The 12,497-nt window shown below is 43.1% G+C and overlaps 2 protein-coding genes across 2 annotated transcripts in view; both read right to left on the reverse strand.

The window, feature by feature from the left end:
- Positions 1-361, reverse strand: part of PRELID2 (PRELI domain containing 2) — a 40,254-nt gene extending 39,893 nt beyond the window's left edge. Inside the window, exon 1 of the mRNA XM_034779463.1 lies at positions 214-361. Within this exon, the coding sequence (XP_034635354.1) occupies positions 214-288 (75 nt within the window). The 5' untranslated portion in view covers positions 289-361. The remainder of the gene's footprint in view (positions 1-213) is intronic.
- A 3,506-nt stretch (positions 362-3,867) lies between these two features.
- GRXCR2 (glutaredoxin and cysteine rich domain containing 2) lies at positions 3,868-10,823 on the reverse strand. Its single transcript, XM_034778165.1, has 3 exons — positions 10,479-10,823; positions 6,177-6,401; positions 3,868-4,047 (listed from the first exon to the last, which is right to left on the reverse strand). Exons 1-3 carry the CDS (start codon positions 10,821-10,823, stop codon positions 3,868-3,870), a joined length of 750 nt encoding a protein of 249 aa, XP_034634056.1.
- Between the last annotated feature and the right edge of the window lie 1,674 nt (positions 10,824-12,497).

The following is a 12,497-nucleotide window of genomic DNA, read 5'->3' on the forward strand; positions in this document are numbered from 1 at the left end:
TCCCGACAGCCCGCGCAGCCCAGCAGCGCAGAGCGGACCCAGTAGCAGCGCGGAGACACAGTAGCCGGCCGAGAGCGCTGCCTGCGGGCAGGAACGCGGAGCCGGGGAGGGAGCCTAGACTGAACCGCTTGCGAAAGCGGCGGTGGAAGCGGATGGGGCGGGAAGGGCTGAGTCGGGGGTTCGAGCCCGGCGGGAGACGCCCCCTCCCGTTACCTTGCGGAGGTAGCTGGCCACCACCTGCTCGAAGGGGTATCTGAAAACCTGGTGCACGTCCACCGTGACCCCCATGCCCCGGGCCGGCGCGCTCAGCGGGTCCCTTTACGAACTTCCCCCAACTTGCAGGGGAGGGGCTACAACAACCCTGGCCCACGCTAGGCTTTAACAGCCAGTTATAGCACGGTCTGCCTGGGCCCGGCTCCGCCCACCTGCCTTCAGACCACGCCCCTTTCCCCCAGAGCTGGGGCGGGGACCTGGGGACCTTCTGGGCCCGCGGCAGCGGCTGGTCCATTTTCTCCAGGTAGCAGGAGTGTGTTTCGCCCTGGCCACTTCACCCTACGTGGAGTGTCACTAGTGGGCTGCCATGCTGAATGTCTCCCCTGGCCCAGCCTCAGCCCTGGTAACCCCGCTCTTTCCTCCTGGGCCTTCTCAGTTCTGCTCTGCGGCCCTGCACACTCAGGTTGTGTCCAACTGTTCCTGCTTCTTCTGCCATATCATAGTGTAGCTCCGTCCTCTCCTTTCTGTCCAAACAGCCCAATTCTTGTCCAGATCTTTATCATCTCTTTGTTATTTACTCTTCCTTTTCAGCCTCTATAACACCAACATTCCCCCATGCCCATCCCAAGGTCCATACAGAACACAACTGCTGCGATCACCTTCCTTGGCTGTCAGTATAATCACATCACTGTCTCCTTGTTTCGCTGCTTCAAGTTCAAAATTCTTTTCTTTACCTTCCAGGGCCATCATAGTTCTGCCCCTCCCTCGTCTCTTATCACAAGACCCTGCCTCTTCCAATGTGCCTATAATGTCAGCCTCCTTCACCTACTTTTCAATTTATGCAAATATCTCTGCTGTTCTTTAATGTCGCTCCTTATGCATGGAACATGGAAGTGATGGTTAAGGTCACTACCTTCTTTTCCTTCAAATTTCTGCTCAGGACCCACCTCTGGCACAACACCCATAAGAAATCCACAACATAACATTGGCTAGATTGAGCAGTGGGGGAGGGGGAGACAGCTGGTACTTACTGTAACTTTTTACAATAATTACACAAAGATAGTACCAATGTAAATACATAAAGATTTTACATTTGATTTCCTTACTGGCTCACATTTGATTCCCTCACCCTCCTATATGGCTTGTCCTCTTCATTATTATTCTGATTCATAGTATAGTAGAGTCTACAGCTTCCAGCCAAGATCAGGGCCCCATTATTATGAATCATTATTATTTTTTTCATTGCTGTATCACTTAGGAGCTGTAGTCATGGATCAGGGTCCCACTGTGCTAGGTGCTGTACAAACAGTGAACAAATAGACAGTCCCTGCCCACCCTACAGAGCATGTGCTAGGCACTGTGCTATCAGCTAATGAGAGAGAAGAGGTTACCGTGTAAATAGACAAGACAGACACAAGGAGGGAAAGGAAGTGGGAGTACAGAGAGGTGAAAAGACTCTGCTACAATCACAGAGAAATGTAGTATCAGAACCCATATCTCCCAGCAGCTAGTCCAGACAGGACAGGTACTGTATATGGTGCCTAATACAACTGGACAACTATCCGGACAGGGGTGCCTGTGCCCGATGGAAATATAAATAGTAAAATAATCTCACTGTGTCCATCTGAATGTGGCGTTTTAAGAAAGAGCAAACACATTATTCAATGTTATTTACCCGGTAAAGTAAGTGAACATTTATTAAGTTACTCAGGGCAATATGTAAGCAAAATCAGCTGAATCAATTTGAAAGAAAAAAATTATATAAACCCAAATAATTATACAACACAGTACTTAATATTATGTGTCCTTCATATACCTGTCTCACAATGCACACAGACACGGATCCTGAAGTCCATAGCCTTTATTTAGGCCATGTTCCTATTGAAGTAAATAGGAAAGAATAGATCTCAGTACTAGACCCAGTGTTTCGAACAATGGAAATGTTAAACTAAGGGGTCAAGGTGAATGGGGATAGCTGACAAGGAGAGGTGTGAAGAACTGATAATAGTGCTGGGGAAGGAATCTGTCCAATGAGAAAGAACAATAAATAGTTACTTTATAAATTTACATTTTCAGCTATTTTTTATTGTAAGTATTCAGCTTATGTATACTAGGCAAAATAATGTACATTTCATTTATTTTACACTGGTGAAACTGTAAATAAAGCCAACAAAACTCAAGAAAAACATTTTGAAATGAAAACCAAACAAAATTTGAGGACAGATATATACTTGATGGGAATTACAGACTTTTGGAGTCATTTTTACCATTAGTTCATGCACAGATCAGGACCCCATCCATTCAAATTCCCAGCATAGAATGGCAGTGCACCAAGTTAAGGAAACTAAATGATCTGCGATATTATTATGCACTTTTTTAAAAGCATAGTTTTGATATCAGTTACAAACATCAGAAGATCTGAAAACTAGGATGGCATTATTTCTAATAATCCAACTGTCTCAGAGAAATCTTATAACATACACATGCCAAAGTACAAACTCAACCATACATTACTCTGTCTAGGCTTGCAACCTCAGCATGTAGAGCATGTAAGAAGCCTCTTAATTCAGAGTCTCAGAGGTAATATGCAAGTTAAACCTTCATTAACATTACCCAAGAATATCAAATGTAATAAGCTTTTAGAAAACAAAAAGCATTTCCCCTGTTTGCCTCCACTTTTTATGAAGCCCTTGTGTCCTGTGCTGCCACTGGTAGCCTGCTAACTATTTAACATCGCTGCTTCAGCTAAACTAATTAGAGTTTATATTTTGCAAATTACAACCTGGGATTAATACGAAGCAACAGGAGCCCTGTTCACCAACAGCCTGATCCGGAGCAGTGCTGAACATCTGCAATTCCCATTAACATCAATGGGAACTGTGGGTCAGCACTTCTGAGGATCAGGCTATAAAACACTCCAGTTTTTCTATTTTTAAATTTCCCCATGGTAATTTCTCAATAAGGTTTCAGACTGGGAGAAAGGCTCTAGTCTGCTACTTAAATCATACACTGGAAAAATTGCTGTGTATCATAAGACTATATTTGAAATCTGCAGGAAATCCACTGCAGGGTAGAGTGAATTGCACAATAAAGTATCATTTTAAAATGTCCACCAAGTTAAATCTAGGAGGAGGTTTTGCCAACATGCAGCATTGTTTTTATACAAACATTTTGTAATTTGACAAGTTACTCACATGCTTAAAGTACAGCTACTTCTGCCGTTTATTAGTATTATTATTGTATTACAGGAGCACCTACAGGGCCCAGACAAGCATTGCAGTCCCACAGTACTAGGCACTATGTAAACATGCAGTTCCCACCCTATAGAGTTAAGCATGTGCTTAATTTATAAATATGTGTAGTCCCTTTGTCTTCATTGCATTACTCACATGTCAAATTAAACACAATGTATAAGTGTTTGCAGGATTGGGGTCTACTTTAATTAGAAGACGCAACAAGTGCATGTACAAACAGTAATAGGAGTAGGTTTAGATGTACATTTAGGGGTGTGCAGGATGCACTCTTGCCACTTTTTAATAACCTGCTATTATACACTGGTTGCTTTCTTATATGAAGAATAGACAATGTGTACTAAGGTTTCAGTGAAGCATTGACCTGGGTACGCATAGGTAGTTGAAGGGATGGTAGATACGATTATCGGGCACAGACCTGGCAAGGTTGCAAGCCATTTTCATTGCAAGCAGGACATCGGAGAGCCCGGTAGGACTCTCTAAATCTGTTAGCCAACATTGAAAACTTGCTTCCGTGGCACAGAGAGCAGGGGGCTGAGCCTGACCCTTTGCACTGAGAGCAATTGTGCTCAGTGTCTCCTTCCTGAAAGAAAAGAATCAAACAAATATCCTTTCTTTAACACCAGGAATCTAATTAGTAACACACAAAGTAGCAGAGAACTGGCACCAGAAGAGCCCAATTTAGGGAGAAATTCTCCTCAACTCAGTACAACAGCTCATGGCTTTGATACACTGCTCTCCCTCCTGCTACCTGCTTGGGTTTCCTATCCTTGTTCTGCTTATAGGGAGCTCTCCAAGGTAGGGACTGTGTCTTCCCATGTTTGTGGGACATGCCTGGCATATTATGATGCTACCACAAATAATAATTATGGGCTGTGTGGAATGCAATGAAGTTCAAGTTTCTTTCCTTCTCCCTCAAGGCTCTGCATAGCTCTCCATCTGTTTCTGCTGGCATTTCGCACCACTCCTCTTTCCTCTGTCTCTCCACCAGTGAATCTTGCCTCATCTGTTCTTTCATCTCCTTCTTTATCTTCCCCCCTCCATACACACCATCATGCCATCTTCCATGTTGCCCCATGCACCTGCAACTGCCTCTCCATCTGTGTGTGCCAGGCACTCTCTTTCAAATCCCTCTCAAAATTCTCTGCGTCTGCAGATCCCAGAAGTTATTAAATATCTTCACTGGGAAAATGCCTTACTGCAAAAAGGATGTCAAGTTCAGGTATTTGCATCATTCATGGACTTCTACTTTGCATAGCATTACAGAGCAAATGGTGAAATTTGAGGGCCTAAGTTAAGGTGTAGTTTGGTGCCAGATACATGTTTTAGATGCCTACCTGCTGAAAGTCCAAACTGGTGTATTTCAACTTGTAATGATAATACTAATAGGCACCTTCCAGGGCTCTGAGGTTGCACAATATCAAATACAATCTATCTATTCAAATAGACTGGCCCATAGTTACCCTCCAAAAAGAACCAGACCTAATCATGGAAACCTCACCTTTTACCATATTCTCTTCATCCCAGGTGACCAGGAAAATTGATGGGCTTCGCTGAGCTTCTGCAAGGTTAGACTATTCAAGGACAACACCTTATGGCAGCTCCCCCTGTCTGCATTGAGGGAACTCCACCTTGAGCACCTCCACGGATTGCAGCTATGAGAGTATCTTGTAGGGAAGGAGGTAGCCTCCCAAGTAATGAGATCCCAAACCCATTCAGAGCTTTGGAGGTTAAATGTTGGATGTGGATCCCTAAATTATGTGACCACATTCAAAAACTGGTCTCCCCTTACCTGTTTTTAACCAAACCAAGATCCATGTTACTGTACGTGCTACTGATTTGGATGATCAATTTTGGGTGATGATTTTGAGACACCTTAAGGACGCCCTGGTTTTGAGCACTCGCCCTCTGAAACTCAAGCCACTTTTAGGTGCCTCAAATTCAGCACCCAAAAACTGAGGCACCTGAATCCACGAGTCACTTTGGAAAACCTCTGCCATAAAACTTTCCAGAGAAGGTACAGCATTCAGTTTCCCTGTACATCATACATCTGAGCCACAAGCAGATTTTGTGTTTGGAGAATTTCTGTAAATAAAACTACACCAAGCATAAAAGGTCAGTTATTGATTTGCAAAAGTTGTAATTCTCAAGAGTGTCACTGCACAGCGGCACTACATTCTGGGAGCCCATTAAGGTCAGACTAATTGGAATCCTGATGAGGAAAGAATGACCTGTGCAAAAAATGGAGGACCTGAATCTGAAATATTTCTGCTGATATTAAAGGACTTCTGTTACAACCTCAGGGCTGGCTCAGCCATTTAGTAATAGTGCTCTGCATGGGGAGATTCAAAGTCAGCTCTAAGGCCTGTTCTCTCGTTCTTCTGGGAGACAGGGACAAAGGGCCTGGTCTAACAGCCATAAAAGTCAATGGAAGACCGACTGACTTCACTAGGGAGAAGATTCAGGACAAACTAGCACTACAGAAGTATAGCCCCTATCCCCTGGGTGTCAGGGATGCCTTGCTGCATAAATAGTGATCTCCCACAGTCGATATAAGAACAACATTGATGCCAATTTCAGCTGAAGTAACTGGTGACCTTGCAGATGGGTGAGCTTTGAAGTGGGGCTGATGTGGGAATTCTCAGGGCCCTGACCAGGCTAGGAGGACACAGCAGGAGTGGGGATGAAGCACTGCAGCCCATCTTACCTTACCTGCACATACTGGTTGTCAGCAAGTTGGTTTTCTGCATCTTTCACACGCCCATTGATTTGATGACCATCCCCTTCCTTCCCATCCTGGCACATGAAGGACCAGTCATCAGTGCCCTCGTTCTGGATGATTTTTCTCATCAGCTCTTTCTTGTCCATTGGTGTGCGGATGATTTTCAGGTTGCTCGTGTAGATGACAATCTTGCCAAAATCTAAAATGGGGGAGGGCTGTAAAAGGGACACATGAGTACCTCGGCTGTACAAAACCATCACACAGTACAAGGCTGAGGCAGCAGCAAACTCTGCTGCCCTGGTGATTTCCAGAGGAATAAGGCCCATAATGCTCACTGCAGTTCACCCAATAGGCTTGCTCTGCAGATTTTAAGAAGAGCTCAACACACTGAGTGCACACTGGGTGCTGAGCGCTGTTAAAAACTTGGGCCTCAATTCTGGCTGCTGAGCCCTTGAAAATCTAGCCCTGAACTCCTTTGAAAATCTGGTCCTATGGGCCTGATTCAAAACTCACTGAAGTCAATGAGAATCTTTCATTGACTCCAGTGGGCGTTGGACAAGGCCCTATAAGCCTCATACACGAATTGCATCTTTGGGCAGGACAGCATCCTGGAGTCCATCTGTTTGTTTCAGCCCCACAAAAATAAAAATACCATGGTTTGAAATCAGCAGGGGAGGATTAGGGAGGAAAACCATCTCTGCATTAGGAAATGACCTGCACCTTTTGGCAGTTGAGAAGTTTGCAGAAATGTATCTCCCCATAATTTTTCATATTTCCAGGCGTGTCTTCGCTTTCTGATCCTGCCCCGAAATGGAAGTGTCGAATGATGTCAAGAGAGTCCATAACATTTCCTAACTCAATTTTGCAGATTTAAAAAGGTACAGATGAGTAGACTAGAATTTGGGGGCAGTCATCCAAACAAAGGCAAGTGTCTTAGAAATTCACCCAGGAATAACTCGAGTCCTAGACAATACTCCCTCTCGTCAATGTAAATTCCAATATCCAAGGCTGTGCATGAGCTATTACAGTTTGCATAATGGCTGCCATGTTTGCCTATACAGTTGATGCATTGCCAGAATCCAGTTCATTATTGAACATTAAAGGTGCTAGAAAAGGGGCATAGTGTAGTGAATAAAGCGCAGGTTAGGCCACAAAGATCTAGATTCCACCCCAACTTTGTGTGTGACTGTAGCTAAGTCACCTTGGGCCTCATTCTCAGATCTGCTGAGCACCTGCAATGCCCACTGAAGTCAAAGTTGATGTTTTCATTGCAGCCAGCAGGTATGCAACACCTTTGGAAATTGAGTATCAACCTTGCTATGCCTCACTTTCTCTATTTGTAAATGGGCATAAAAATACTTACCTCCCTCTTGGGGGAAGGAGGGGCTTCATTTATTAATGTTCGTAAAGTGTTTTGAGATCCTTGGATGGAAAAGAAACAAAACCAACTAAATCCAGAGTCTGTTGTATTCTATATCTAACAATGAAGAGAAGGACTAAACAAATGTTCTTGTGTTCCTTGAATTTATATTCTTTTCTACCAATTTTAAAGCTCACCTGGGGGCTGTCAAGCACTTCTAGTAAAACAGTAAGTTTGCTCACTTGGCCCAGTTCCTCTTCTCTCTCTACAAGTATCATGCAGTAGTTTCCATATCCTGTTATTTTACACATTGTGTTGACATTTCGCTCTATGCAGGTATTTGTGTCTTAATATCAAGCAATAGGAAATGTTACATTTTTAAGAGATACCATCTCAGGCCTTCAGCTGATGCAAATTGGCCAATGGAGCTACACTGATTTACACCAGCCGATGTCCCGGCCCATCTTCTCCACTTCCAATAGAAGCACAACATTTTCAGATTAGTTTAAGCCCTTTCGTTTAGGTGAGGGATTTTTAAAGCTGCATATTTATGATGCAAGCATGGTAACTATATATTGAATGGATGTTGATAGAATACCAGTTGCATTTTGGATAGGAAGCTTACTAATACTACTACTAATACTTACAGATGGGGAAACTGAGGCACGGAGCAGTTAGGTGACTTGCCTAAAGACACAGACCAAGGTAGTGGTTGCGATGGGTAGTACCCAAGTCTCCCAATACTCGTTCCAGTGCCCTTCCATTGGTCAAATATTCATGGTGGTTTGGCAATTATGCATTAGCTAAATACCTAGTACCTAGGTTAGTGGTTTTACACTGCTAGCCCTCTGGGGTTATACTGTGCTTATCTCACGGGTTTAGTTAGCAATGAGTGTTAATAGGTTCTTCTCTGAAGTATTCCTGATGGTGCATGGGAAACCATTTTACAATTTTCAACATCCTTAGAACATTTTTCCCACTGGTCCTCCGTTCCTTGTTAAATAGATTGTCAGCTCTGGAGTCAGACACTCCCCATTTATTCACAGAACAGCACAGGCAGCAACACAAGTTTCCCCCTACTGCAACTGTCTGTCAGAGTACCTCGGCTACCTCGAAGGGGTGACAAGGTATCTCTGTCTTGGGACCCACCAAATCCTTGGTTTCTCTGCTTGTATCTAAGGCTCAGATGCTAGTTACGTTGGGTTTGTGATGTCAGTCCAGTTTTTAGCAAGGAGTGCACACTGCCAAATCCCACCAGATACCCAACACTTGTCTGAGGTCAGTAACAGCTGGTTACCATCAACCTGAGCTGTATTTGAATCAGTAACCTGCCAGTGAAATAATAATAGCAAACCATCAAATTAGCTAGTCCCATTCACCTTTTCTGGTTATTCTTTTTTCTCCCCAGGGAATATACATCTTACTTTTTAGATATTTACTTGTTGTATCAAATACTCTACTCAGTCTTAGCAGGCTTATTAGCTTAACATAGCTATGATATTACAAGTGTAACTACAGCATGATTCCTCATGTATTATTCATTAGTAGGCTTATCAGAATATGACAATATTTAGTTGCTAATAAAAATTAAGGTAAACAAACTGGTAATGAAAAGTTTGGCACATAAATAATTCATCAAGAGGAGAAGTTTAACATAATCCCTGTATATTATTAATGAGTGTGTGTGTGTGTGTGTGTGTTCATTGTAATATTTAAAGGGACACATCTCTAGTAATTGCTTCATCCAGTCATATGCAGGGGTCAGGACACAGTATCCCCCAATCCCTCCCCATGCACAATTGGCCAGATGTAGTTTGGTTGTTTTGTTTTGGACTTCTCATGAAGTATCAGAGATTGGCCACAGCTGGAGATGGGACACCGACACAGTGAACCAGTGCTTTGTGGTGGTACAGAGAATCCTCGTTCTAGATGCTTGGCGGGGGTGTCTTGCTCACTTGCTCAAGGTCTAGCTGATCCCTAGATTTGGAGTAGGGAAGAAATTTTCCCCCAGATCAGATTGCCTGGGACCTAGGGGTTTTTTTGCCTTCCTCTGCAGCATGGGGCATTGTTTGCCTGCTTGGATCATCTGGGCATATCTCATCTAATCAATTCCCTGTCATTGCAGAGCCCTCGGGCATTGATGGCACCTTGGTCTCTCCCATTCTCTCTCTGTTGTACACAACAGTTTAGTTTCCTTAAGACTGAAATGTTTTTATCTAACTAAAGCCTTTGGACCTAATGTAGGAGTATTTGGGTTGTTCTGACCTTAAACTCCACAAAATGATGTTAATTAAATAGCTGGTGCAAACTAAGCCTGGGATTTTTAAAATAGCCTAAGAGAGTTTTAGGTTTCCAAAGCCTATTGAAATTCAACTCCCTTAGGTTCTTTGGAAAAGCTCAGTCTTCACAGTTGTTAAACTTCCCCAAATCTATCAATCATTTGCTAATTAATTCATACACTGTTTTAAAAAGGGTTTCAATTTAGCCCAGTGTCACCTGCCATTTGCACCTAGTCACTTGGGCCTGCAATTTGGGTAGATAAACACACACTACCATGTAAATATTTATATAGTACCTTACCAAAACACACACAATTTCCCCACTGGAAAGAGGAGTAGAGAGAAAAGGAATCGCACATAACACACACAACAGATGTTAGTCACTACTGCAAGATCTGCAGACACTGTGGTGTAGAACCTTACCTATATGGAATGAAATAGAATAGAATAACTGGTACATATAACTTCTGTGTGCTAAACCAATCCTGCAAAGTTCGATGCAAATTTGTGAAAGCTATGGACAGTGTGACTTTATTTATTACATTTTGATTTGAGACACTTCAGGCAAAGACCCAGACTCCATAGTCTAAAAGTGGACCCATTTTAAAACCACTTTGCAGCCAGTGTGAAAACCTAGCATGGACATTACTTACCCTGTGATGACTATCACTTGCTTGGTAATCACAGAAGAGTGGAGGGTTACTTGCTAGATTGTACTTACTACCCTCTTTGAATACACTGATCCTTTGGGCAGTCAGTTTGGCTGATGAATAAAACCTGGATTCTGGTGCCTCTCCAACCCTGTTGAAATGGTCCCCTGACTCAAAGCTGTGGTGAAGAAAACGGTGAGGGGATTCTTCCTCTGGAGGCTCCAGTTCCTGGCCATCTTCATAGACCTGCTTTAACACCCGGCCACTGTATCCCGAAGAGATTTTGAACCTCACTTTGCGGGGTCTTGCCTCATACCTCTGGCTTAGTTTCTTCTGAACCTCGTCCATTGATACGGATTTCATGCAGTGTCTCCCAGAAATCGACTCAGCAAGGAGATCTTTGGGTTTACAAGAAAAGCCTCTTTATTTTCTCCCTACCATGCAATGTATAATTCAGGGTTCCTATTAGGTCCTCTTGTGTTACAGTCAAGCTGACACCACTGTATTAAATATTGATTGATGCTCATGAAATGGAATGTAATTGTGGTGGTGAAATATAAGGAAAGTTTCACTGAGCTCCCCTGAATGATGGATGAGCTGGTTCACAAACACGAACAGGCGTTAACTTGGGAAGCATGAAATTAAACTGGGACACACCACACTCGGTCTATAGCCATGGGAACCCTCTCTCTGTATATTGTGATCAGAATCATCCCAAATATACCACACGAGCAGCTTTTAGTAGTTTTCTGAAAAGGCTGAAAGTTATGAGGACAAGTTCTCAGGAAAAGCAATCCATCTACTCAAATAGCATATGTAAATAGTTCTCCTCCCCATTCCTGCTCTGAAACCCTAGGAGTAAAAAGCTCTATTTCATTTTAATCCAAATGTGTTTCTCTACAGTTTGGTGGAGATCTAATTAAGATTGTTGCTTTCTTTAGCTTTAAATCCCTATTTGTAATTCTCGCTGACTTGCTGGGCTTTTTAACCATTCTGGTTTTGCTAGTCTATTTTTAAAGGCAACCTCCCCCCACCACAAGAAACCCAGGAGGCCTGATTCTCCACTGCCCTGCATCTTGTGTAGTCATTTATGCCTGTACAGTGGGTCTGATTTGGTGCACTCACTTTACGCTACACAAGGTGCAAGACATTGGAGGATCAGGCCCAAGATCCTCACTGCCTGAACTCTTTTCTTCAATGCAGAAAAACAGCAATTGCTACAGCTGTTATGCAGCTATTTTTTTACATGGCAGCTCCAACTGCAAGGCACTGGTAACTGTAGGAAATATCTACAGTATCTGATAGGAGTCCTAGTTTAGTCTCCAACTGAAGCACCTTAAATGTCCTGACACTCACAATGCCCCCCCATCCATATTGCAGCTAGCAGCTCCTCAAGTCTCTTGCCTTTCAATACTAGGGCACTGTCAAGGATCTCTGCCTGTCTTAGTGGCATGCACTTTGCTGCCCTTGTAAAGTAGGTATTGGCCTTACTGTTCCCATTCCCAGCTGTGCACTTCAGGCTTTTCTTTCATGTCCAGGGAGATGTACGCTAAGTAGCATAATGCATCAGCAGAATTACTGTCACCTGGCATTTAAAGATCCTATAACAATCTACTTACATGAAGTACATGGAGCAATAACTGCAATCTCTGCCTTTTTGCTTAGAATCCCTGATATTACAGTAAACGGTCTTCATAATTAAATGTGATTTCATTGAGTGGTGCTTAAACTAAGCTTTCTGTCTGCATCCTTCCCAGACTATCTTCCTATGGCTGAAAAATAGAGCTTTTTACAGCAACATGTCCTCAATAGAGTCATTATATTATCATGACTACTTTATGAAACATTAGGAAGACAACCCAGGAGCCTACATATTAATGAATTACTAAGCATTCAAATGGTGCCTGGAGAAAAAATGTGCAGTAGAGACCTCCTAAAAGTATAACCCAGATGTATAGAAAGTGTCTTCCATTTTGACAAGTGCTGCTTTACTGAGTTCCTTTGCACTTCTGGAGCATTGCA

The sequence above is a fragment of the Trachemys scripta genome, chromosome 8, assembly GCF_013100865.1.
Source record: "Trachemys scripta elegans isolate TJP31775 chromosome 8, CAS_Tse_1.0, whole genome shotgun sequence".
NCBI classification, from domain to species: Eukaryota; Metazoa; Chordata; order Testudines; family Emydidae; genus Trachemys; species Trachemys scripta.

Coding starts and splice junctions, on each gene's coding strand:
- GRXCR2 (XM_034778165.1), bottom strand. CDS start 10,823: ATGGACGAGGTTCAGAAGAAACTAAGCCAGAGGTATGAGGCAAGACCC. Junction 6,402..10,478: donor CAAGTGATAGTCATCACAGG/GTAAGTAATGTC, acceptor TCCCTTTTACAG/CCCTCCCCCATTTTAGATTT. Junction 4,048..6,176: donor CTGACAACCAGTATGTGCAG/GTAAGGTAAGAT, acceptor CTTTTCTTTCAG/GAAGGAGACACTGAGCACAA.